Genomic DNA, 27,685 nt, shown 5'->3' on the forward strand with positions numbered 1-27,685 from the left:
CATCTTATCGAATAAGGTATCCTTATCTGCAAACTGAACTCCTGTCAAAACCAGGAGCCTATCCATGTTGCTCACTCTAGCACAGTCAAGTAATTTAAAGGCCAACACAGACTGTGGAAATTCCAGGTTGTGTTTCTGCAGCCTTTTATATAGTCTGCCAAATTCCATTATATAGTCTTCAATGGAGAAATCCTCTATTTTCCGGAACCTATCACTATCCGACCATGTTTCATACGCACTTAACAAGTCATCCTTCTTATAAATCTTATCCATATAACGTAATAGAGGCTGCAGAACTTCTTAGAACATAAGAACATAAGAACTAGGAGCAGGAGTAGGCCATCTGGCCTCTCGGGCCTGCTCTGCCATTCAATGAGATCATGGCTGATCTTTTGTGGACTCAGCTCCACTTTCCCGCCCGAACACAATAACCCTTAATCCCTTTATTCTTCAAAAAACTATCTATCTTTATCTTAAAAACATTTAATGAAGGAGCCTCTACTGCTTCACTGGGCAATGAATTCCACAGATTCACAACCCTTTGGGTGAAGTTCCTCCTAAACTCAGTCCTAAATCTACTTCCCCTTATTTTGAGGCTATGCCCCCTAGTTCTGCTTTCATCCGCCAGTGGAAATAACCTGCCTGCATCTATCCTATCTATTCCCTTCATAATTTTATATGTTTCTATAAGCCCCCCCCCCCCCCCCCCGCATCCTTCTAAATTCCAACGAGTACAGTCCCAGTCTACTCAACCTTTCCTCGTAATCCAACCCCTTCAGCTCTGGGATTAGCCTAGTGAATCTCCTCTGCACACCCTCCAGTGCTAGTACGTCGTTTCTCAAGTAAGGAGACCAAAACTGAACACAATACTTCAGGTGTGGCCTCACTAACACCTTATACAATTGCAGCATAACCTCCCTCATCTTAAACTCCACCCCTGAGCAATGAAGGACAAAATTCCATTCGCCTTCTTAATCACCTGTTGCACCTGTAAACCAACTTTTTGCGACTCATGCACTAGCACACCCAGGTCTCTCTGCACAGCAGCATGTTTTAATATTTTATCATTTAAATAATAATCCCTGTTGCTGTTATTCCTACCAAAATGGATAACCTCACATTTGTCAACATTGTATTCCATCTGCCAGACCCTAGCCCATTCACTTAGCCCATCCAAATCCCTCTGCAGACTTCCAGTATCCTCTGCACTTTTTGCTTTACCACTCATCTTAGTGTCGTTTGCAAATTTGGACACATTGCACTTGATCCCCAACTCCAAATCATCTATGTAAATTGTGAACAATTGTGGGCCCAACACTGATCCCTGAGGGACACCACTAGCTACTGATTGCCAACCAGAGAAACACCCATTAATCCCCACTCTTTGCTTTCTATTAATTAACCAATCCTCTATCCATGCTCCTACTTTCCACTTAATACCATGCATCTTTATCTTATGCAGCAACCTTTTGTGTGGCACCTTGTCAAAGGCTTCCTGGAAATCCAGATATACCACATCCATTGGCTCCCCGTTATCTACCGCACTGGTAATGTCCTCAACAAATTCCACTAAATTAGTTAGGCACGACCTGCCCTTTATGAACCCATGCCTCGTCTGCCCAATGGGACAATTTCCATCCAGATGCCTCGCTATTTCTTCCTTGATGATAGATTCCAGCATCTTCCCTACTACCGAAGTTAAGCTCACTGGCCTATAATTACCCGCTTTCTGCCTACCTCCTTTTTTAAACAGTGGTGTCACGTTTGCTAATTTCAAATCCGCCGGGACCACTCCAGAGTCTAGTGAATTTTGGTAAATTATCACTAGTGCATTTGCAATTTCCATAGCCATCTCTTTTAGCATTCTGGGATGCATTCCATCAGGGCCAGGAGACTTGTCTACCTTTAGCCCCATTAGCTTGCCCATCACTACCTCCTTGGTGATAACAATCCTCTCAAGGTCCTCACCTGTCATAGCCTCATTTCCATCAGTCACTGGCATGTTATTTGTGTCTTCCACTGTGAAAACCGACCCAAAAAACCTGTTCAGTTCCTCAGCCATTTCCTCATCTCCCATTATTAAATCTCCCTTCTCATCCTCTAAAGGACCTTAGCCACTCTTTTTTTGTTTTATATATTTGTAGAAACGTTTACGATCTGTTTTTATATTCTGAGCAAGTTTACTCTCATAATCTATCTTACTCTTCTTTATAGCTTTTTTAGTAGCTTTCTGTTGCCCCCTACAGATTTCCCAGTCCTCTAGTCTCCCACTAAACTTTGTCACTTTGTATGCTTTTTCCTTCAATTTGATACTCTCCCTTATTTCCTTAGATACCCACGGTCGATTTTCCCTCTTTCTACCGTCCTTCCTTTTTGTTGGTATAACCCTTTGCTGAGCACTGTGAAAAATCGCTTGGAAGGTTCTCCACTGTTCCTCAACTGTTTCAGCATAAAGTCTTTGCTCCCAGTCTACCTTAGCTAGTTCTTCTCTCATCCCATTGTAATCTCCTTTGTTTGAGCACAAAACACTAGTGTTTGATTTTACCTTCTCACCCTCCATCTGTATTTTAAATTCCACCATATTGTGATCGCTCCTTCCGAGAGGATCCCTACCTATGAGATCATGAATCAATCCTGTCTCATTACACAGGACCAGATCTAGGACCGCTTGTTCCCTTGTAGGTTCCATTACATACTATTCTAGGAAACTATCGAGGATACATTCTATAAACTCTTCCTCAAGGCTGTCTTGACCGACCTGGTTAAACCAATCAACGTGTAGATTAAAATCCCCCATGATAACTGCTGTACCATTTCTACATGCATCAGTTATTTCTTTGTTTATTGCCTGCCCCACCATAATGTTACTATTTGGTGGCCTATAGATTACTCCTATCAGTGATTTTTTCGCCTTACTATTCCTGATTTCCACCCAAATGGATTCAACCTTATCCTCCATAGCACCCATGTCATCCCTTATATTGCCCGGATGTCATCCTTAAATAACAGAGTTACACCACCTCCCTTACCATCCACTCTGTCCTTCCGAATAGTTTGATACCCTTGGATATTTAACTTCCAGTCGTGACCATCCTTTAACCATGTTTCAGTAATGGCCACTGAATCATAGTCATTCACGATGATTTGCGTGATCAACTCATTTACCTTATTCCGAATACTACGAGCATTCAGGTAAAGTACACTTATGTTGGCTTTTTTACCTCTGTTTTGAATCTTAATACCTCGATCAGTAACCTCTGCCAAGTTATATTTCCTCTTAACTTTTCTCCTAATTTTCCTTGTCGTTGAACCCATATCTTCATGTAACAAACTGCCGCGTCACTTACCATTAATGTTTTTACTTCCGGTTTTATTCCTTTTAGTATTACTGGTCCTATTCACTGAGCTCCCCTCAGTCACTGTACCTTGTACTGTCGCCCTTTTTGATTTTTGACTATGGCTTCTCTGCCTTACACTTTCCCCCTTACTGCCTTTTGTTTCTGTCCCTGTTTTACTACTCTTCTAATTCCAGCTCAGAAAACACTTTGCTCCGGATTTTACTGTCATAAGGTAGAGAAAGAGCCAATGCCATACCTTGTTTTCTCTTTCTCAAGGTACAAAGAACAAAGAACAAAGAAATGTACAGCACAGGAACAGGCCCTTCGGCCCTCCAAGCCCGTGCCGACCATGCTGCCCAACTAAACTACAATCTTCTACACTTCCTGGGTCCGTATCCTTCTATTCCCATCCTATTCATATATTTGTCAAGATGCCCCTTAAATGTCCCTATCGTCCCTGCTTCCACTACCTCCTCCGGTAGTGAGTTCCAGGCACCCACTACCCTCTGCGTAAAAAACTTGCCTCGTACATCTACTCTAAACTTTGCCCCTCTCACCTTAAACCTATGCCCCCTAGTAATTGACCCCTCTACCCTGGGGAAAAGCCTCTGACTATCCACTCTGTAGTTACCTTAGTCCACATAACTACTGCACTTCTCCATTGGTCGTATGATCCCCTTTCAGAAAATAAGGGGGGATAGTCATATCCGCCCATTTTTATCCTCGGTTCAGCCATATATCCTTGGGTTTTTTTTCTTCTCACTCACTCCTTGGTTTGGTCTGGAAAAGTTGTATCTTTCAACCCTTCACATTTGCACAATAGCCTCCTCTGCTACCATTTGTTAGACGTTTAGCTGCTGTTGTATAAAGAGTCAAAGGTTCTGCAACCTTTTCACCAACACGTTTATTTCACTTTAACAAACTCTAACATCACATCACCTGACACAAAGGCCACCTGAAGCCCCTTTGCATATCAGTGTCAATTATTGGACACTTCACATAAATGAGACAACTAATTGGAATGTCTCTTAACCTATTACTTAACAGTGACAGCAATATCTCCTATACAGGAGCAGAGAGAGAAGAAAATAATCACTTTCTGATCAACCAATTTATTGAAAAGCTCTTTCAAGGGAACATTTTGGAGAACATTTTGCTTCCTATTAGCTTGGACAGACATCTCAAACCTGACAGCCGCTGGGCAGCTTTAGGAATATGTTGAAATAGGTCACAACAAATAATCCTGACACCACAAATCACTGAAATTTATTCACCTCCCTATTCCCCAACAATTTAATGCATGCAAGCTGCATTATCTCATAACCAAACCAGTCTATTCAAGAAGGTCATGCAGCATTTGTGGAGACAGAAACAGATGTAACATTTCAAGTCAATAACCTTTCATCAGAACTGGGAAAACAGAGATGTCTTCAGCAAGGGAAGCGGGTGGAAGGAGAAGAAAAGGTAAAGAGCGGGATTCTGTAATCCCCCAGCTGCATGTTTTCTGGCGGCGGGCCACTTGCTGGTGGTGGGATTCTCTCTTCCAGCCACTTGTCAATGGGATTTCCCATTGAAGACACCCCATGCCGCCGTGAAACCCATGGGCGGGAGTGCACTTCCAGTGGGGAAAGGGAATCGTAACGTCTGGAGAATTCCGGCCAAAGTCTGTGATAGGGTGGAAGACAAAGTTGATAATCAAAGGTCAAAAGGGAGTGATTATAGGACAAGTAAAGAAACAAAAATTGTGTCTTGAGGTGGTGTTGATAGCAGAAATGGTGAACAGCTGCCATCCAGAAGCAAACAGAAAGAAAAATCAAGAGAGAAAAAACAAAACCTGAAAAGAAGAAACAAAATGGTGGGCGATTATGACCTATAATCTGTTACAGACGCCTGGTCAGCTCTCAGCAGTGGCTAAGATACTGGACCAGAACGTTTTTAAGTTTTAAGGTGGAGCAAAAAGATCAACAAACTTTGGAAAAAAAAAAACAATATTTAAACTTTTAAACTTCAACCCTAACAGCAAAAGATTATATGTAGTTTCTTAACCTTATCACGAGTTCCCATTAAACAGCACTTCAAAGGAACATGCAACTTTCATTTCATTTACACAGGAGGGCAAAGATGATGCTTGCATTTACAAGCAATTTTTCTGCATTAGTGAAGTACCTTCAGAACCCTTTATGACAGCCTGTCTCTGGGGCAGTTTTCAATGACCTCCTTCGGTGGCTTTTCAAATCCTTCTCCTCCCACCTGTCCAAACAGGATTATTTGTCTCTCTCTCTGAGCTCCACCCAGCCCCTCAAGCAAAGATTCTCTCCTGGAGTGTTCAGACTTGAACCCATCATCGTTATCTTGGATGTTTGATTTCCCACTCCCGTTTATGCAAAAGAACAAAGCCATACTATTGATGTGCAACTAACCTCCCATTTATGAATAAAAGAGGCCAGACTCTGTAATGGGCTAATGGCTGGTCAAACAAGAGTGTCCCAAAAGACAATGGATCTAGAGTGAATCACCCTGGCTGAACAGGGGCATTGCTTAACCACTAAATTTCCTCCATTATCTTCAATCCCATTTCTGGACCGAATTGCCAACCGACTCTCTCTCGTAAGAAATCACTGAACTAATGTTGAGTTTTGAAGTGTCTAATCGAAGGACAAGGAGCTGTTCGTCGAGCTTACACGGGAGATTCATTGGACCGCTTTTGGACCCTGACTGTAGGATTCTGAAGTCAAAAATAACAGAGTGGGAACAACGTGGAGCATTAAAATGAAATGAAAGGCAGCCAGTGCCCATCCGAAAAATCTGCTGTCAATCAAAGCAAAGTGTTTGCAGCCAATAATAGCCCAACAGATTGGATTCCAGCCCTTGTACCACTATTAGTGGCAGTCGGACTGTCTTCTGCCCGTGGGTCACCGGGGTCACGGTGGTTCCAATGATGTTCAGTTGCTCCCCAATATAATTGCCAATCTGGCCTTAAGTACACACAGATTTAATGGCAGGATTCCCATGCAAAGCTGGCGGAAGGTGTGCTGACTGATGATGGAGACAGCAGCCCCTGTATCTATCTCCATTACTAGGCCTGCTTTACCCAAATATGTGCCACTTTTAAGGGCTGTGATGCAGTTCAACTGCATCATGTTATCCTCCTTAGGATGGGCCATGTGCAAGGCCCTGGCTTGAGGCAGCCTTATAGTCTGTCCAGGGCAACGTGTTCTTTGCCGATTCTTGCGGCCTTGTTGCCACGCGTTCTGCAATTGCAAGCTTGGCAATGTCGCTCTTACTCCCCGTTGTCCTCCGGGGAGGTGTCATGTTGGTCTGTGGTGGCCCTTGGCCATTGGGTCGGGATGCAGCATTGCCCAGTTGTTTGCTCTTTTGGCAGTAATCTGGCCAGAGGGCCTGAGGGCACTGAATTCCAGTACAAGGGTTGACCAACACTATGGATGCTGTAGTCCACGGACCCTAGGGAGTTCCTGAAACCCCTTCTCCACGATCTTGCGGGACTGCGTTAGTTCAATGGCTCATTTCAAATCAAGTGTAGCAAACAACTTCCTCTGAATTGTCATGTTATTTATCCCACCAACCGGTCTTGGAAAGGGATGGATCAAGCTCACAATGCTCAGTCAGCCTTCGGAGTGGAGTTAAAAAGTCTGTAACTGACACCCTCCAAGTCTGCACAGCAGTATTGAATCGGTATTGTTGCATAATCACGAACGGTTTCAGGTAACAATGGTTCGATACCAACTCCACGAATTTGTCAAATATTTTGAATCCGGGGCAGCCGGGTACATGAAGCTTTTAATTACGCCGAAGGTTGGGGTCCCGCAGGCAGTCAGGAGGACTACCCTCTCGGTCCTCTCCACTGATGCAGTTAGCCTGGAAAAAGTACCACATTCGCTGAGCGTACTGGGCCCAATCTTCCAGGCCTGCGGTGAAGGCCTGTAACTTCCCAAAGAGCAGCATTTTTTAAAAGCATGCCCAACACGTTGCTGCAGAGCAATATCCTAGATGCCCAGAATCAGGATCATGGGGTTGTTTTTTTACCTCGTCGCCAGTATAAAGACCCAGGAAGTTGAGTAGCCGGGTGAATGCAGGTTTATTCACAGTCAAATGAATCAGCCCTTTGGCAGCAAATACACACACATTATTACTCCCATTCTGGACTACCAACATGCTGGTCCCTGTCATGGCTGGTCTTTATACAAGATAATTATAAGCCCCAGCTGGGAAGGTCTCCGCTCATGGGCGGGGAAGCTCATATTCTGAATCCCGTAGGGAGATCAATGAGAGTATCCCTGTGAACCTCATGGGGGTTATTGCAGGAATGCAGAAAGTGGAGTGGAGGAGAGGAGGGCGGGATTTTCTGCCTCCCTCTTGCATCAAGTTCTCCCGAGGTGGAGGCAGCTCATTAGCCGCCGATGGGTACTTCCGGTCCCGGCGACACCTATGCCATTTTGATGGCTTACCTGTCCTGCTGCCAGGGAATCTACTGCGGGGAGGGGCCGCCTTTGGCAAGACTGGAAGGTCACGCTGGCTGGAAGGGACAGAAAATGCCACCTGGTGTGGTTACTGGTGGCAGAAGTGCAGCCTGACTGATGATGTAACCTTTCATACTAGTGTTTCCAATATTTCTCCCTTTGTCCTCAACCAAGAATTTCCCCCCAATATGATTGACAAGACCTTTGACTGTATATTTTCCATGTCACGCATTTCAGCTTTCATTACTTCCCCTTACTCCCAGAACCACAATAGAGTACCAATGTCCTCACCTTCCACCTCAAACTTACAAACCCGGTGACTGTAATTATTGGTCAGCCAAGGGCCAAAGATGTTGGATATTTTTATCAGAATTACTGGTTAATTCACTCGTGTTGTGTCTCCGGAATGAGTGGGACTGGAATTGTCCGTGCACATGTCCAGTGTGTCGTAACAGTATGGGAAAACATAAAACCTTTGATAAGGGACTGCCCTGAAGATGTTTAAGTTAATCTCATTGGGGAAATAAAGGAATTCCTTACTTACATTAAGGAAAATGTTGCAGGTAAAGGCCATTTAAGCCCCCTGGACCTACATTAAGTCATCATTCAAGATAAGATTCAGTTGACATTCTCCAAAAGCAACATTACGGCTACCTTTGAATCTAATTAACAAACTGCTCAGGGGAAAGGTCATTTTCACAACTGAAAAACTTCAAGAATGAAGTTGCAAGGACAGTTATTGGCCCTAAGTATCATGTAATAAACTTCTCATCCATGATTTTTCGCTCCAAAAATTACAAAAGGAAAATGCTTTAAATGTTTAACTTCAATGTGACGTAGATACAGACACAGTTGTACAACTACTTCTATTTAGTAAGCTACTGATTTGTGGAACAGCTTTTCTGTTAGTGTGAATAATAGGTTTTCATATATAATTAAGAATTCATAAAGTATTTTAATTTGTAATTATGATATAATGCAAATAGGTATTTAGTAAAATGTATTTTGCTGACTTCCGGTTGCGGCGATGCGGAACTAAGCCGCACATTTCGGCGGCTCCCGCTGGAACGGACCTTTGGCCTCTCCAGAGGAGCCCCAACGGAAATTTTTCAATGACTTCCAGTGTGGGAAGGTGAGCAAGGTCCCCCTTCCATAGTATATGGAGTGGACCAGAAGTGGAGCAGTCAAAAATGCGGCTTTGAAGCAGCGAAACAAACGAGGGAGAAAAAACAAGATGGTGGAGGGCGGAGATCGAGCGGCATGGTGGCCGGAGCAGCAGGAGTTTCTCAGGCGCTGCATGGAGGAGCTTAAGAAAGAGGTGCTGGTGCTACTGCTGACAGCGATCGAGCGGCTGAAGGAGACCCAGAAGGCCCAAGGGGTAGAAATCCGAGAGGTGCGGGAAAAAGCCACCAAGAACGAGGACGGGATCTTGGGCCTGGCGGTGAAGGTGGAGGCGTACGTGGCGCTGCACAAGAGGTGGGCCGAAAGATTTGAGGACCTGGAGAACAGGTCGAGGAGGAAGAATCTTCGGATTCTGGGTCTCTCTGAAGGGGTGGAGGGGGCCGATACCGGGGCATATGTGAGCACGATGCTCCATTCGCTGATGGATGTGGAGGCCTCTCCGAGTCCCCTGGAGCTAGATGGGGCGAATCGGGTCCTGGTGAGGAGTCCCCAGGCCAACGAGCCGCCAAGGCGGTAGTGGTGAGGTTTCATTGTTTTGTGGACAGAGAGTGTGTCCTGAGATGGGCCAAGAAGGAGCGGAGCAGCAGGTGGGAGAATGCGGTGACCCGAATCTATCAGGACTGGAGTACGGAGGTGGCAAAGAAGAGAGCTGGTTTTAGTCGGGCCAAGGCTGTGCTCCATCGGAAGGGGGTGAGATTCGGAATGCTGCAACCACCGCGATTGTTGATCACATTTCAGGATCGACACCACTACTTTGAAACGCCTGAGGAGGCTTGGACCTTTATACAAACTGAAAAGTTGGACTCAAACTGAGGGTCTGTGGTTGTGGGGGGATGTCGGTTGTATACAGGGTTTTAACTATGCGTAAGGAATGTTCCACGGGTGGGGCGATGGATGGGGATGGGGGAAGAGATCTGATGGGGAGACTGTGGGGAATGTGGGCGCCGGTGCTGTAGGGAGGGGAGGCCCAGGGATAGGGGAATTGGGATAAGCCCGCAACAGGAGCTGCGCCAGAGGGGGCGGGGCTGGCTCAGGAAAGCGCGGGCTTTTTCCCGCGAAGGACGGTGGGGGGGGAATGGAGGAGCGTACACCGATTGCTGGGGAGGAGGAGGAGGGGGGATTTCCACACCGGGGGGGGGGGATCAACGGGAAGGTGGGGGAAGCCGGGGTCAGCAGGTGCCAGCTGACTTACGGGAGTGTTATGGGGGGAGCAAAAGAGCTAGTTATGGATCTAGCGAGGGGAAGGGGAGGGGAGCGGGAAGAGCGGGGGGGAAATAGGGTTGCTGCTGCATTGGCCGAGGGGGAACTGAAAACCGAAGAGGTGGTCGGGGTGGGGGTCCCCCGACTGGGGTACTGGAGGGTGCGGGAGGCGCGGGCACGGGACTGGCCTAGAACAGGGGATGGCTAGTTGGCGGGGGGGGGGGGGGGGGGGGGGGTGGGAAGCCCCCCAATCCGGCTGATAATGATAACGTGGAATGTGAGGGGCCTGAATGGGCCGGTTAAGAGAGCCCGAGTGTTCGCGCACTTAAAGGGACTGAAGGCAGACGTGGTCATGCTTCAGGAGACACATTTGAAGGTGGCAGACTAGGTCAGGATAAGAAAGGGATGGGTAGGACAGGTATTCCATTCGGGGCTGCATGCAAAGAACAGAGGGGTGGCAATACTGGTGGGGAAGCGGGTATCGTTTGAGGCTAAGAATATAAAAGTGGACAATGGAGGTCGATACGTGATGTTGAGCGGTGGGCTGCAGGGGGCGTGGGTGGTATTGGTAAACTTATACGCCCCGAACTGGGACGATGCTGGATTTATGAAGCGTATGTTGGGACGCATTCCGGAGGTAGGAAGCTTGATAATGGGGGGGGATTTTAACACGGTGTTGGACCCAGCATTAGATCGTTCCAGATCTAGGACGGGGAAGAGGCCGGCTGCGGCCAAGGTGCTTAGGGGGTTTATGGACCAGATGGGGGGAGTGGATCCGTGGAGATTTGCCAGGCCCCTGGCCAGGAAATTTTCTTTTTTCTCCCACGTACACAAAGCCTACTCCCGGATAGATTTTTTTGTTCTGAGCAGGGCGCTGATCCCGAAAGTGGAGGGAACGGAGTATTCGGCCATAGCCATCTCAGACCACGCCCCGCACTGGGTGGAACTGGAGTTGGGAGAGGAGAGGGACCAACGCCCGCTGTGGCGTTTGGATGTGGGATTACTGACAGATGAGGAGGTGTGTGGGAGTGTACGGGGGTGTATTGAAAGGTATTTGGAGGCCAACGACAACGGGGAGGTGCAGGTGGGGGTGGTATGGGAGGCGCTGAAGGCAGTGGTCAGGGGAGAGTTAATCTCCATCAGGGCTCACAGGGAGAAGAGAGAGGGCAGGGAAAGGAAGAGGTTAGTGGGGGTGATTTTAAGGGTGGACAGGAGATATGCAGAGGCCCCTGAAGAGGGACTACTTAGGGAGAGGCGAAGTCTCCAGACGGACTTCGACCTGTTGACCACAGGGAAGGCAGAGGCACAGTGGAGGAAAGCACAGGGGGCGACGTACAAGTATGGGGAGAAGGCGAGCCGGATGCTGGCACATCAGCTCCGTAAGAGGATGGCAGCGAGGGAGATAGGTGGAGTCAAGGATGGCAGGGGAACTACGGTGCGGAGTGCGGTGAAAGTAAATGAGGCATTTAAGGCCTTTTATGAGGAGCTGTACAGATCTCAGCCCCCAGCGGGGGAAGAGGGGATGCGATGATTTATGGACCAACTGAGGTTCCCGAGGGTGGAGGAGCAGGAGGTGGATGGTTTGGGGGCGCCAATTGGGTTGGAAGAGCTGATTAAAGGACTGGGGAGCATGCAGGCGGGGAAGGCCCCAGGACCAGATGGGTTCCTGGTTGAATTTTACAGGAAGTATGCGGACCTGTTAGCCCCGTTGCTGGTTAGGACTTTCAATGAGGCAAGGGAGGGGGGGACCCTGCCCCCGACAATGTCCGGGGCGATGATCTCTTTGATCCTGAAGCGGGATAAGGACCCATTGCAATGTGGGTCGTATAGGCCGATTTCGCTCCTTCATGTGGATGCTATGTTGCTGGCAAAAGTGCTGGCTACGAGGATTGAGGACTGTGTCTCGGGGGTGATTCATTAGGACCAGATAGGATTTGTAAAGGGCAGGCAGCTAAACACCAATGTGCGGAGGCTCCTAAACGTGATTATGATGCCATTGGTGGAGGGAGAGGCGGAGATACTGGCAGCTATGGACGCGGAGAAGGCCTTTGACCGAGTAGAGTGGGAGTATCTCTGGGAAGTGTTGCGGGGGTTTGGGTTTGGGGAGGGGTTTATCAGTTGAGTTAAGCTCCTATATAGAGCCCCGGTGGCGGGTGTGGTTACGAATCGGCGGAGGTCGGAGTATTATCGGCTGTATCGAGGGATGAGGCAGGGGTGCCCCCTGTCCCCCCTTTTGTTTGCATTAGCAATTGAACCTTTGGCCATGGCATTAAGGGAGTCCAGGAAATGGAGGGGGGTGGTCCGAGGGGGAGAGGAGCATCGAGTGTCGCTGTATGCAGACGACCTGTTGCTGTATGTGGCGGATCCAGTGGAGTGGATGGTGGAGGTCATGGAGGTCATGGAGTTTGGGGACTTCTCGGGCTATAAGCTCAATGTAGGGAAAAGTGAGCTCTTCGTGGTGCATCCAGGGGACCAGGGAAGAGGGATAGACAACCTACCGTTGAGGAGGGCGGAAAGGAGCTTTCGGTACTTGGGGATCCAGATAGCTAGGAGTTGGGGGGCCCTGCACAAACTTAATCTGACGCAGCTGGTGGAGCAGATGGAGGAGGACTTCAAACGATGGGGTATGTTGCCACTCTCGCTAGCGGGCAGGGTACAGTCGATTAAAATGATGGTCATCCCGAGGTTTCTTTTTGTGTTCCAGTGCCTTCCTATTATGATCACCAAGGTCTTTTTTAAGAGGGTAGGCAGGAGCATCATGGGTTTTGTGTGGGCAAACAAGACCCCGAGGTTAAGGAGGGGGTTTCTGGAGCATAGTAGGGACAGAGGAGGGCTGGCGTTGCCGAATCTGGATGGCTACTTTTGGGCAGCCAACGTGGCGATGATCCGTAAGTGGGTGATGGAGGGAGAGGGGGGCGGCATGGAAGAGGTTGGAGATGGCGTCCTGCAAAGGAACGAGCCTGGGGGCGCTGGTGACGGCACCGCTGCCGCTCTCGCCGACAAGGTGCACCATGAGTCCGGTGGTGGCGGCAACGCTAAAGATCTGGGGCAGTGGAGACGACACAGGGGAGCGATGGGAGCCTCGGTGTTGTCCCCAATCAGAGATAACCATCGGTTTGTCCCAGGAAGGATGGACGGGGGGTTTCAGAGCTGGCATCGGGCAGGGATTAGAAGAATGGGGGACCTGTTCATCGATGGGACGTTTGCGAGCCTCGGGGCGCTGGAGAAGTTTGGGCTACCCCCGGGAAACGCTTTCAGGTACATGCAAGTGAGGGCGTTTGTGAGGCGGCAGGTGAGGGAATTCCCGTTGCTCCCGGCACAGGGGATTCGGGACAGGGTGATTTCGGGTGTATGGGTCGGAGAAGGCAAGCTTTCGTCGATATATCAGGAGATGAAAGAAGAGGGGGAGGCTTCGGTAGAGGAGCTGAAAGGCAAGTGGGAGGAGGAGTTGGGGGAGGAGATTGAAGAGGGTCTGTGGGCTGATGCCCTGAGTAGGGTTAATTCCTCTTCCTCATGTGCCAGGCTCAGCCTGATACAGTTTAAGGTCATTCACAGAGCGCATATGACAGGGGCGAGGCTGAGTAGGTTCTTTGGGGTGGAGGACAGATGTGGGAGGTGCTCAGGAAGCCCGGCAAATCACGCCCATATGTTCTGGTCGTGCCCAGCACTGATTGGGTTCTGGAGGGGTGTTGCGAGGACTTTGTCTAAGGTGGTGAAAGTCCAGGTCAAGCCAAGTTGGGGGTTGGCGCTATTTGGAGTGACGGACGAGCCGGGAGTGCAGGAGGCGAAAGAGGCCGGCATTCTGGCCTTTGCGCCTGTGGTAGCCCGGCGGAGGATCTTGCTACTGTGGAAAGACGCGAAGCCCCCAGTGTGGAAGCCTGGATAAATGACATGACAGGGTTCATCAAGCTGGAGAGGATAAAGTTTGCCTTGAGAGGGTCTGCGCAGGGGTTCTTCAGGCGGTGGCAACCGTTCCTCGACTATCTCGCGGAGCGTTAGATGGAGGTCGGTCAGCAGCAGCAGCAACCCTGGGGGGGGGGGGGGGGGGGGGGGGGGGAGGGGGGGGGGGGGGGAGGGGGGGGGGTCTCTTTCGGGGGGGGGGTATAAGGGTGGGCGGGGAAAGGGTTTTTTCCTAGGGGCACTTGAGAAAGGAAAAACATAAACATATGGGAAAGTCAATATGTGCAGGAGGAACCCATTGTACAAGTTCTGTATTATGTTGGATTGATATGTTTATGTCTTGTTCTGTTACTTTTCTTTTCTTTTTTGTTACGGGGGGGGGGGGGGTTTAAATGGTTGAAAATGTTTGTTGTGTATATATGCAAATATCAAGCTTTCATATTTATATCTTCAGTGTTCTTTCTGAGAGAATAAAAAAGAATTATTTTTATTGTTTATGCCTCTTAAGCTCGACACACAGCTAAGGATCTCAGCATGGCTCAATCTGGTCCTGCCGGCTGGCCACCAGCTCTTGTACTGTCCAACATTCCTCCACTACCCATTCCGGCACTGTGAAAACTGCAAAACAAGCTAGATTCAGCTCTGCAACAAATTGGTTCTTCAAATGAGAGGCAATTTTTTGTAGGGTTATAATAAATGCAAAATACTGCAGATGCTGGGAATGCGCTGGAAATACTCAGCAGGTCTGGCAGCATCTGTGGAGAGAAACCGTTAACGTGTTGGGGTAAGTATGATCTCTTTGGAATGCCAATTCATAACATTTTTAAAAACCAGCAATTAGATCAGCAGTAAATTTATATCTCAGCTTGGTAATGTGAAGGTTACAGTATTAGACAAGAAACTCCGGAAAGCAGAGTTCAAATCCCACCAAAGGCAAGTTATAAAATAGAACCCCATAAATGTGCTCATTTGTGGGCTTGTGCCAGAGAAAAGGAAAACGAGCATAAAAGCCGCCAGGTTGCCTTCTCTCAGCCATTGACAGCTCATCTCTGTTCATCGGACTCTCGCCGCGAACTCAGAATGTCGTGGGTTCAAGTGCTACTTCAAGGCACTTGAGCACATCATGAAAGCTGGCCCTTTTAAGGGAGCACTGTGTTACCAGAAGAGCTATGTCTTGCAGAGGAGATGTGAACCAAGATGACCCATCGGCCTCTCAGTCAAACTGAGCTACGCTCACTGTCAGTGGTTCGCTGCATTCTCTGGGTGGGTGCCATGCATGCCGCACCCCCCCAATCCCCACGGCCCTATATCCATCCAGAAGTTGGAAATGCCATGCCAGTTAATTTCAGGTTACAAATTGATTATTGCAATTTACAGGAAATTGGATACACAAAAGCACCATTCTACACAGTAACTGGCTACTAAATTCCACACCTTTCAAATGACACTTCTTATGCAACAGTCAATGGTCCATGGTGTTTTGCACCACTAACAAATGCTCATATCAGCCCATTTCCAGAGACTCTGTGTTGTGTCCTTCTTCCGTTTGCTCTTGTTCCCCCGCACCTCCACACCCTGTTTATATTCCTCAGTCTGAGAGATCACAGGCAAATTTAACTGAGAGGTGAAATGCCAATCTGCCCTTCAATTGCTTGTCTCCTTAACTGTCCCTGACAATGTCCATTTCAAAGTGGATTGAGCACAGATAAGTTGTTGAGATCTTGGAAATGTGTAGAGCACCATGAGCATGGAGCATTTACAGCAGTACCAGTAAGTCGGCAGCCCCCAGTCATCGTAAAGGTTTCTAGGCACAAGGCTAGCTCTGATCTTTTCCTATTGGGTGTTCTCCTTCACTCATGTTACTGAATGATTCATGTTTCCTGTAGTCCTGATTATTTTGCTTCACTTAGCTGTCAAGACTTCTCCATCACCCTTCACTAGACCACATAGAGCAGCTCCTAGAGCTTCTATGCCTGCTCCCAATGCTATGTACTTTCAGATATTGAATACAGCATTTGCCCAAGGCCTGTTCATTTCTGAATCAGACTCTAACCATCCACAATCTTACTGTGGATCATTACATGGACAACAAGGCCTTGACGGAAAGTTTCCTCATAGGCAGAAAAGCCTGGCCCATTACTCAAGGCTCTGCGCCCAGCTATACTTTCCACCACCTGCTCCATCAAAATCATCATGGTGGTAGCAAAGCGCCAATCACCCAAGTCACAATTTGGTCTTTTCCTATTCCTCTGGCACCTCTCCGTGCCCAGTCCCACCCTGTAAACCCCTTATTTCCCAATCTCTTTCTGTCCTCAAGCCTCCGCACTGAAAGCCTGCTTAGCCAGTGATTTTAACCCAGCTTAACTTCCCTTTTATTCCCTCTATTCTGAATTCACTTCCCCTATTCTGAATTCACTTCCCATCCCATTCTCCCCAAAATTCAACCTGCATAGAAGTTCTCCCGCTCAAATTCACAATCATCCTCTCGATCTTGCCATTTTGCACCTCTCAAAATCTCCATCACTCATCTATCTGTATTGTCTAGCCCTTAGCAACCCAAAGGTATCAGTAAATTGTATCACAATGCGAATGTGATCCCGTCACCATCTGACCAGGAGTAGGAACACAGTAATGTTACTTTTCTCCTTTTCCACCTCAGGTTATTTAAAAAATCAGTAGCTAACTGCAAATATTTGTAACAACGTAATCCACAAACAAGGACTCAGATAGTCAAGGCTCATTGGCCATTATAAACTGGTTGATATCCGTCTCCTTTAATTATAATTTGCTCAGTAACTTAATGCATAAATATCTGCAACAATTGCAGCTTCTTTCAATATCAGCTTTCGTCAGTAGATGTTTGTACACCTAGATCTGTTTATCACATAGTTTAATAATGAATAGAATCATAGAATCCCTACAGTGCATAAGGCAGCCCTTCGGCCCATTGAGTCTGCACCGATCCTCCGAAAGAACACCCGACTAGGACCAATTCCCCACCCTATCCCCGGGACCCCACCTAACCTTTAAACACAAAGGGGAAATTTAGAATGGCCATTCCACCTAATCTGCACATCTTTGGACTGTGGGAGAAAACCGGAGCACCCGAAGGAAACCCATGCAGACTCGGGGAGAAAGTACAAATTCCACAGTCACCCAAGGCTAGAATCAAACCCAGGTCCCTGGCGCTGTGAGGCACTCGTGCTCAACACTGTGCACCGTGCTGCAAGGTAGTTGGACATATCTCAGCTTGGCATCCTTGTGTTAAATTATTCTTCAGGTCAAGAACATGGTTAGATATCATTTGTAGCTGTTCCACTATTATAAAGTGGACTTGTGATTTTAATCTTCTGAAATGTTTTATTTCCTAATTCATCCCTTAAAAAGTTACAATAGCAAAATATTTGGATTTCTGATAAAATATTTTGATAATCAAGGCTTGAAAACACATGAACACTATTAAACCTGTGGTACTTGTGGCTCTTTAGTGTGTGTATGTATATAGTTAAACCAAAACCTGAATAAACCAGTTCAGTTGGGCGTTAGAATGCACCAGTATTTTGCCCTGCCAAGATATCACAATTATGGAAGAATGAACTTGCATTCACATAGTGTCTTTTAAGGCCACAGCAGCCCCAAATCGGTTTAACAGCCAGTGAATTCAGTTGACATACAGCAAGATCCGACAAACAATAAATTAGATGAATGACCTTCAATCTATGAGTTTTTTGGTCCAGTGAAGAATTTTGGCAGGGCACCAGGAGTCCTCTTCAAGAAAGAAGGATCAGCCCTCCACCCAAGCAGGAAAACAGGGCCTCGATGTAACACCTTGAGAACAGTTCCAACAATTCATTTCTGAAGCAGCAGCCGAGAGTCACTACACCTAGATCGAATGTGAGAGACTGAACATCTTTTCTTGGATAGGGCTGGCCATACACAATGGCAGAGACTGAAAGATAAATTTCTGTCCAGTGGTCAATGCAGTCACTCGTGTAACTCCAAAGCACAAGGCATTTTTAGTACAGGTCAGTCACAATCACACTTCTGCAGCATTGATTTAATGAAGTGCTGCTCGAGAATTAATAACTCATCTCAGTTCTGTTACCTGCATAATGCTTATAAATAGCTTCTTTGTTTGAGGTCGTTGGAAGGTTTGGATTTGGGCAGAAATCCATGGCCTGGGTATTGTATACGTCCCCTAGGGCAAGTTGCGAGAACAAACACGACAAATTTGGGGTATTTTGGGCTGTCTAGGGGAACAAGACAGGGGTGTCCATTGTCAGCATTGTTGTTCACCATGGCAATTGCGCTCTGAGTCACAGGGGATTGTGAGGAGTGGGCAGGGGGGTGCGGGGGGTAGATAGCACAGGGTTTCTCTATATGCCAATGATTTATTGTTGTATGTGACAAATCCACTGGAAAGTGGATTTCCCAGTGAGCGCTCTGGGACGGAATGGGAATTTGGAGGCCCCGCCATTCAAGGTGCTACGGTTAGATTACGGGATTTAGGGATTCAGGTGGCGTATACCTGGGCCACCATGCACAAGTGGGGCATTATTGCAAATAAGGAGGTGGTATGTGGGGAGCGGAGAGAGAGGCGGGGGCTGCTGGCAGTCCCTAACCTGCTGCATTATTATCGGGCTCCAAATGCTGAGAAGATGAGACAATAATGGTTGGGGTGGGGGAGGGGGGAGGGGGGGGTGGTGAGTGGGGTGGGACTGGATCGGGTTGGAGGAGGAATCTTGCAGGGGAACGAGTTTGAGGGCTCTGGCGATGGCCCCATTGCCTTTTCCCCCCTGGGGAAGCATAACAGCAGCCCAGTGGTGGAATCTTCATTTTACATCAGGAATCAGATGAGAGACACTTTAAATTAGGGTATATGAGACCATAAGATATAGGAGCAAAATTAGGCCACTCGGCCCATCGAGTCTGCACCGCCATTCAATCATGGCTGATATTTTTCTCATCCCCATTCTCCTGCCTTCTCCCCATAACCCTGATTCCCTTATTAATCAACAACCTATCTAACTCGGTTTTAAAGACACCCAATGATTTGGCCTCCACAGCCTTCTGCAGCAAAGAGTTCCACAGATTCACCACCCTCTGGCTGAAGAAATACCTCCTCATCTCTGTTTTAAGGATCGTCCCTTTAATCTAAGATTGTGTCCCCTGCTTCTAGTTTTTCCTACAAGTGGAAACATTCTCTCCACGTCCACTCTATCCAGGCCACGCAGTATCCTGCAAGTTTCAAGAAGATCCCCCCTCATCCTTCTAAACTCCAGCGAGTACAGACCCAGAGTCCTCAACCATTCCTGATGTCGCGATTAACCCCATTATGGGAAACCATAGGTATGTACTGGGGGGCAGGGGGTGGAGAGTTGTATAAGAGATGGCGGGAGGAAGGTATAGAGCGGGTTAGGGACCTGTTTTCTGAGGGTAAGTTTGCGGGGTTGGAGGAAGTGCAAGAGGGGTTTGAGTTTTTGAGGAGGAGCGAGTTTAGATATTGGCAGGCGAGGGAATTTGCTCGGAAGGAGCAGCCCTCGTTTCCTCGATGCCGGATTATATGCTACTGGAGAAGTTTTTTGTCCTGGATGAGTGGGGGACGGGGGTGGAAAAAGAGGGAGGATTGGTGATATCTATGGGTGGTTGGGAGAGAAGGGATCAGCCCTAGTGAGAGGAAGAATTGAGGAATGGAATAGGGTGGGGAATTTGGAGCGAGATAATGCATTGATCAAGTCAACCTCCCGTATGAGGATGAGCCTTATACAGTTCAAGGTGGTACATAGGGTTCCTGTGAGTCGGACCGGGATGAGTGGGTCCTTCCCAGGAGTAGAGGGTGTGCACGAGAGGTGTGGGATGAGCCGGCGAACCATGTTCACTTGTTCTGGGGGTGAACAAAGTTGGGTAGATTCTGGGAGCCGGTGTTTTTTTTTTAGAAAATATTTTATTGAGGCATTTATAACTTTAACAATTTAATCATCAAATTTCAACAACAACACAATGATATAACCAACAAACCCCCTGGGCACAAACCCCAGCCAACATGGCTTACATAAACAATGCCAGCTTCTCCAACCACCCCACTGTTGGTTCTCCTACCCTTACTCATTTCTCCCATACCTCCCCTTTAACCCCCTCCTCCCCCTCCCGACAGCTTAATTTTTCTCAAAGAAGAAGTCGATAAACGGCTGCCACCTCCGAGAAAATCCCTGCAACGAACCCCTCAAGGCAAATTAAATTTTTTCAAGTCTGAGAAACCCCGCCATGTCGCTAACCCACACCCCTGACTTCAGGGGCTCCGAGTCCCTCCACACTAGTAAGATCCGTCTCCGGGCCTGTAGCCATCTAAGATGGCCACCTGCAAAGGAACATGGGAATTATGGCCAACCCAGGACTCAGACGGATACACAATCTATGTGTATCTAAAACACAGGTAACCAGACTTGATCGAAACCCCCGCTCGTTTGCATTTTAATGGACCATTTTCCCAGGACAAGAGACTCCAATCAAGCAACCGGTACAGCCACAGACTTATCGGCGCCACTCCCCTTATTCAGAAAGCACAACTGCCAAGGTCAATGACCACTCAGGACCCACCCAGCTACCAAGGCACCCGCCCCTTTATTGGCCGAAATCGAAGAGAGTGATCAGAGCCCTGTCAAACTATTGGGTCCAAGGTTAAGGATGGCCCCAAAGAGCGTGAAATCCCAGAGAGGTAAAAGAGGACACAGCCATGTGTTCTGTCTTTTTTGGATCCAGCCTGTGCCAGCCCAATTGCAGCAGGAATAGCCAGCCAAGTTCAAGACCAACGATCGCTACCTGACGGATGAGCCCAGCAGAGACAGAGCCACTTTCTTCGAACCAGCCAAGTGAAATCCAGATAAAGGCCTTATCCAGGTGCACAGTGCCAGTCACCCTGAAGTTAAGTATAGGTTACTGTAGCTGATAGATGTAGTTTAACTTGTAGTATTGTGTTTGCATGTTGAGATAACTCTTGTGTATGTGAATAAACCATCTTTTGAACTGACTAACAGGTTGTGTGTTCATTTGATCGATATAAGGGAAGGCTTGTGGTTCACCGAGATAGATAGAAGTGCCCACAGTATTGGCGATGCTGTTGGGACCGAAACAGAGCAACAGGCCACCAGGGAGGCAAAAGCCAGGACGTCGGCCTCTCTCACCCCCTGGGCTCCAGGGTCTTCCGACACACCAAAGATTGCCACCTCTGGAAACTCGGAACCACTGTCACTTGTATGACCTCTGACGTGACGTCAAAAAATCCCTGCCAGAAACCCCTCAGCCTCAGACATGCCCAAAACATATGGGCATGGTTCGCATGTCACCCCGCAGTACCCACACCTATCCTCTACCCGCTCACACCTATCCTCCACCCCCTCAAAGTACCTGCTCATCCGGGCCTCAGTCATGTGTGCCCTATGGACCACCTTAAACTGTATCAGGGGGAGCCTGCGCACGACGAGGACGCATTAACTCTCCTCAAGGCCTCCTCACATAACCCGGCCTTCAACTCCCCACCGAGCTCTTCTTCCCACTTTCTCTTCACCTCTCCCATCGGGGCTCTCTCCCCCTCCATCAGCTCCTTATAGGTCTCTGAGACCTTCCCCTCTCCTACTCCAGTTCTGGAGTGGAAGGCGGTGTTTGAGAGTCTGTCGGGGTTGAGGCTGAGCTGCACCCTGTGGTGCAATTTTTGGGATGTCAGAGACGCCGGGGCTGCAGGAAGAAAAGGGGATCAATGTGGTGGCCTTCACCTCCCTGATTGGCCGGATACGGATATTATTGAGTTGGAGGCCAGCTGAGCCGCTAGGAGTCGTGGCTTGGTTGGGAGATCTGTATGAATATCTTAGGCTGGAGAAGATGAGGTTCATCCTCAGGGGGTCGGAGGAGGGGTTTTATGTGCATTGGAGGCCGTTTCCGTCCATATTTGAGGAATTGCTCATCATGCTGGGGAGGGATAATCGCACAAGCGAGATGTACTTTGTTTATTTTGTGCTATGTTGACGTGTTTTTGTGTGTTTAGAATAAAATATATATTTTTTAAAAATAAGTAGCTTCCTTGATTTAAAATAAAATGTCTTAAAATCTCCAAAGCCCTTTCTCTTTGAAGCAATAGATTGAGTTTAAAATTTAAACAAACAGAAAGGTATTAACAACCTGTTTCTCTTTTTTTAAAAAGGTGTTTGGGGTGGATTAAATATTGCCCAGAATAGTACTACTCTTCAAGTAGTCCTATGAAATATTTCAAGTCCATTTGAGAGTGCAGACTTGCCTCCATTTCACGTCTCATCTTAAAGATGGCACTCCCTCAGGACTGAAAGTGTCAGCATAGATTCTGGACTTGAACCTCTGGGCTGCCACTTGAACTCACAACTTACAAGAGAGAGAGAAGAATGCTATCAACTGATCCAAGGCGGAGACCTGGGACATACTGCACAATAAAAACTGTTCAATTTACATACTGAAAGCTCCCGCTTGCTTAGCAGTCTAAGATTTCAAGAAGAAGAATGCAGGATGGCAAACCTCAACCAGAAACTTTCATAAATAATATTTGACATTTTTGATTCTTAAAATTGGTGTTGGCAAGAAAATGGGAATATTATAGTGAGCTCATTACCTGCATGTCCCGCTTAGTGATGAAGCCCTTCTCCTCTTTGTCACACAGCTGGAAGATCTCACGGGCCTTTTCCAGGGTCTCATGGCGAGTGCCTCGTCCATTTGGATTTGCTCTGGTGTCCCTGGAAGTCCCTCCAGAATTGGAATCATCTCCTCCTGTGGGCCAAACGTCAGCCCGGGTCTCTCGTTTCCTGGACATCATCTACGTGCTCCGCCAGCCCAGCAAACAGCACAGAGCTCAGTGAGCTCGCCACTGTGAGGGACAACAAAAAGGTGCCTATGTTTACATCATTCATTGAGGCTTTCTGATATTAAGTAGCATCACTTAGCAACAGCCCACTTAGTGCACTTCTGAAGGTACTTTGAGTATTGCTGCTAAATCAGTCTTTTCTTTTGTCCAGCAGAGAAGGCAGGGAGAAATTAGGGAGCTGGCAATCGATGTTCTATATCAAGGCAAGCGCAACAATTAGGAAGCCGGCAAACCGAGGAACAGAGGTTGGATATTTAGCACCTTGTTCCGCCATTTAATTGAGTTGGCGGGTCAGCACTTTTAACTCCATCTACCTGCCTCAGTTCAGCTTCAGTCCTTCCCCAACAGCTTAGATTTGACATTTTCAATTGACTTAGCCAAAATAGGTTTCTGTAGGAGGCCGTTCAAGTTATCGCAACCCTTTATGTGAAGAAGTGTTTGCTGACATCACCCCTGCACCGCCTAGCTTCAAATTTTGAGCTTGAGCTGCAAAGAGACAGAAAGAAACGTGGAAACAGGTTATTCAGGAACAGGCCACGTTGACAATCCTATCCAAATCTGATCCGACAATGCTACAACCAAGGGCAAACCACATACAACTGAAAGGGTTGACCGAATGCACAAGACAGAACCTATGCAAATTTTACATTCACACGCCCAAATGTTGACACGAGTGAGGTTTCACTGCTTACCCTATGTAAAAGCTACTTCTATCCATGACCACTCACTTTAAACATAGAATAATTGGGGCTGGGTGAATCGTGTGGGCAGGCACCCTCCATTTAGTGGTGCTGTGACTGGTGGCAGTGCAGCCATATTGCTCTGCAAGTGCATTGTCAGTTTTTTTAACGATTTAAGAAGCACAAGAAATGGTTCAGAATACGGAATCCCAGCGCTGTGCCACAGTGTCACGGACTTTCAATGTCAGACCCACACATCAAATCTAAATGCCAGGTTTGAAAAACAGTCAGGGAATCAATCGCCAACTAGATCTTCCAGTGGCTCCATGAGTAGGTGTACAGACCAGGAACATCCTGATTCATTCCCTTGGGGCTGAGAAATTGTGTTCACTAATCATGGCCTGCATGTAACGTGGACATTTGCTTCACCATATTCAGACATTCCTCCTAAAAATGTGTGTGAGATCTCAACTGGTTGAACAGCCGACCCACACTCACTATCTTGGCTGTTCCATTTGAAAGGTGCTACACACGGGAATAGGCATCTCTGGACATTTAGCCCGATCAACAGACAGCAGCTTCAGGGGAAAAACAGAAGAGAAATCTGGGAAACTCCACCTGTGGATTTGGAGTATCCTTTAAGCTATGAGTGCAAGGGAAACAAAGGAGCGTGATACCCTAGATTCTACAATAATGGACACGGAAGAGGGAGAGAGAGACACACACACACAGACGGAGACAGAGACAGAGACTGCAAAATACGACCTCTGAAAATACCAAAGCATCCTCCAACCAAGAAAGCATTTTCTGAAATTTCACCACTGGTCTAATGTATGCAACTTCACAAATTTGCACACAACAAGCTTGCACAATCAGCAATAGCTAACGACCAGATAATCTGATTTAGTGGCATCGGTTGAAGGTTAAATAAAAGCCAAGACACCAAAGAGAACTCCCCTACTTTTCTTCAGAATAATGGCATGAGAGTTTTCACATCCATCCGAGGGAGCTTGGGATATTTCCTTGGATACCACCTCCAGTAGTATCCCAATGTAGCCCCATCAAATTCTGTGTAGCGTTTAAATGTAATTTAAAAAAAAAATGAATAGTAACCTAAGAAACCAAATAAATATTTGTGAATTTCCACTTAACAGCCGTGAACAATATTGTGTGGTATTGGGGCTGCAGAAGGTCAGCGTTGGCTGTATTTGACCCTCAGGGTAACCAGATGCAGATTAGTGCTGAAATCCTGACTCTTTGCAGTCGGTCACTCAGGCATCTGATTCAAGAGTGCAATGTGGACCCCACTTTCCCAGCAATCATGGAAATCGGAGAGAATTTCAACTTCCCTTCTCCCATATCGTGGTTTCAAACCCTTTTGCACCTTGCTCAAGCAGGTGTAATTGCATTTTTAAAAGCAATGTGATTAATGACATTTGGTGAACTAGCCCTTTGGACTGCAGTTAGCGATTAATTAGTTGATATTTAGATTTTGTTTATTGTCACGTGTACCAAAGTATAGTGAAAAGAATTTTTCTGCGAGCAGCTCAACAGATCATTAAGTACATGAAAATATAATAAAAGAAAATAAAAGAAAATACATAATAGGGTAACACAAGGTACACAATGTAACTACATAAACACCGGCATCGGGTGAAGCACACAGGGGTGTAGTGTTAATCAGGTCATTCCATAAGAGGGTGGTTTAGGAGTCTGGTAACAACGGGGAAGAAGCTGTTTTTGAGTCTGTTCTCAAGACTTTTATATCTCCTGCCCGATGGAAGAAGTTAGAAGAGTGAGTAAGCCGGGTGGGAGGGGTCTTTGATTATGCTGCCCGCTTTTAAAACAAATAATCTTAAAGTTCGTCTGAAAATTCTAGCTCCTACTTTTCCCAAGTGCATACCCCAATCTTCAAGTTTCCAAATGAAAAAACTGCTTTCCCAATTATTTCATGGGACGCGAGGTCACACAAGCTTGGCCTTGACGTTTCCAATGCCTAGGTCAACGGCCCGATGGTCTATCCATTTTAGACTTTTAGCAGTTTGACACAACTGAGGGGCTCACTGGGCCATTTCCGAGGACAGTTAAGAGTCAACTACATTGCTGTGGGTTTGGAGTCACATGTGGCCCAGACCAGGTAAAGATGGCAGATTTCCCTCCCAAAAGGGCATTCGTGAACCAGATGGGTTATTTTTTAAAACAACAATCGTTGTTAGCTACATGGTCACGATTACTGTGCTTTTACCTTTATATTCCACATTTATGAATTTAAATTCCACCAGCCCCCCGACTAGGTTGGTCACATGGAACGTGAGAGGGCTGAATGGGCCGGTCAAACAGCTGCGTGTGTTCACGCATCTGAGGAGCTTGAAGACGGATGTGGCCTTTTTGCAAGAGATCGGGGACGAGACTAGGCTAAGGAAAGGGTGGGTGGGGCAAGTCTTTCATTCAGGATTAGATACAAAGATGTGGGGGGTGGCGGTGCTGTTAAGCAAGCGGGTGGCGTTTGAGATGGGGAATATAGTTGCAGATTTGGGAGGAAGGTTTGTGATGGTGAGGAGGAAGCTGGAAGCCAATGATCTTGGTGAACGTCTATGTCCCAAACTGGGATAGTGTTGTGTTCATGGGGCGGGTGCTGGGGAATATCCCAGATCTGGACTCGCACCGGTTGACTATGGGGTGGGGGAGGGTACTTTAACATGGTCATTGAACCAGGTCTGGACCAGTCGAGCCCATGGTCGGGTAGGGTGTTGGCAGTGATGAAGAAACTGAAGGGATTCATGGAGTGCATGGGGGGGCATGGGTGTGAATGCGTGGAGGTTTGGGAGGCCGAAGGCGAAGGAATTCTCCTCCTTCTCCCATGTGCACAGGGTGTACCTGAGTATCGATTATTTTGTGGTGAACAAGGGGCGGGATCGGGGCCCACCGATCCGCGGGCGGGCCTGTGCCATGGGGGCACTTTATTCCTCCGCATCAGCCGCTGTGGTCCTTCGCGATGGCCGATGTGGAGTTGAACCCCCCCTGCGTATGCGCTGGGATGATGCCAGCACACACTGGCGCTCCCGGCATGCGCCATCTCGCGCCGGCTGTCGGAGGCCCTTCGTCGCCGGTTGGCGTGGCGCCAAGCCCCTTCCCTGCCGGCCAGCGCGGCGCAAACCACTCCGGCGCAGGAGTGGTTCACGCTACTTCTTCGCACCGGAGTTGCCCGCCCCGCCGATTCCCGTAGAATCTGTTGCCGGGGTTGGTCGACTCGGGGTACTTGGCGATTGCGGTCTCTGACCACCTGCCGCATTGGGTGGACTTGCAAGTGGACCGGAGTGGGGGGGGGGGTGCAGCGCATGCAGTGGAGGCTGGATCTGGGGTTGCTAGTGAACAAGGTGTGAGAGCAGGTGAGGGCCGCCATTCGGGGGTATGTGCAAACGAACAATACGGGTGAGGTTTTGGCCACCACACTATGGGAGGCTCTTAAGGCAGTGGTCGGCGGGGGTGAGGGGGTGTTGATATGATCCAGGTGCATAGGGAGAAGGAGGAGCGGGCAGAGTTGGCAAGGCTGATGGACGAGATTCTGCGGGTGGATAAGAGGTACTCGAAGGCCCCGGAGACTGGGTTGTTGAAGGGGCGGCAGAAGCTTCAGTTGGAGTTTGGGTTGGTGTCCACAAGGAAGGCAGTGGGGCAGTTATGAAGGGCCAGTTGCGGAGGGCCAGAGGGGCTGTGTACGAGTACAGGTGAGTAGGATGCTGGCTCATCAACGTAGGAAGCAGGAGGCAGCGAGGGAGATCAGAAAGGTAAAGGGCATGAGGTGAAGAGTCTTTTGAGGAGTTTTAAAGGAGGCTCTACTGTTATGGGAGAGGTGTTTTCAGAACCCCAAAATGTATCATGGAGTTCAACCCCTTTAATGGATTGTTGCTTTTTAAGCACACGGCTTGTTCCCCAGGTGTAGTATTACAATTATGGACACGTGGTTTTTAAAACAAATCAATGTTTATTCCATGACCTCAAATTAACCTTTTAAATAAACATTGGATC

At 47.8% G+C, this 27,685-nt stretch overlaps 1 protein-coding gene across 1 annotated transcript in view; it reads right to left on the reverse strand.

Moving 5' to 3' along the window:
• Window positions 1-27,685, reverse strand: part of cracr2b (calcium release activated channel regulator 2B) — a 327,922-nt gene that overhangs the window by 199,731 nt on the left and 100,506 nt on the right. The window contains exon 2 of the mRNA XM_072518906.1: window positions 22,731-22,982. Coding sequence (XP_072375007.1) covers window positions 22,731-22,931 — 201 coding nt within the window. The 5' untranslated portion in view covers window positions 22,932-22,982. The remainder of the gene's footprint in view (window positions 1-22,730; window positions 22,983-27,685) is intronic.

This window comes from Scyliorhinus torazame, chromosome 10 (genome assembly GCF_047496885.1).
Source record: "Scyliorhinus torazame isolate Kashiwa2021f chromosome 10, sScyTor2.1, whole genome shotgun sequence".
In the NCBI taxonomy this organism is placed as follows: Eukaryota; Metazoa; Chordata; class Chondrichthyes; order Carcharhiniformes; family Scyliorhinidae; genus Scyliorhinus; species Scyliorhinus torazame.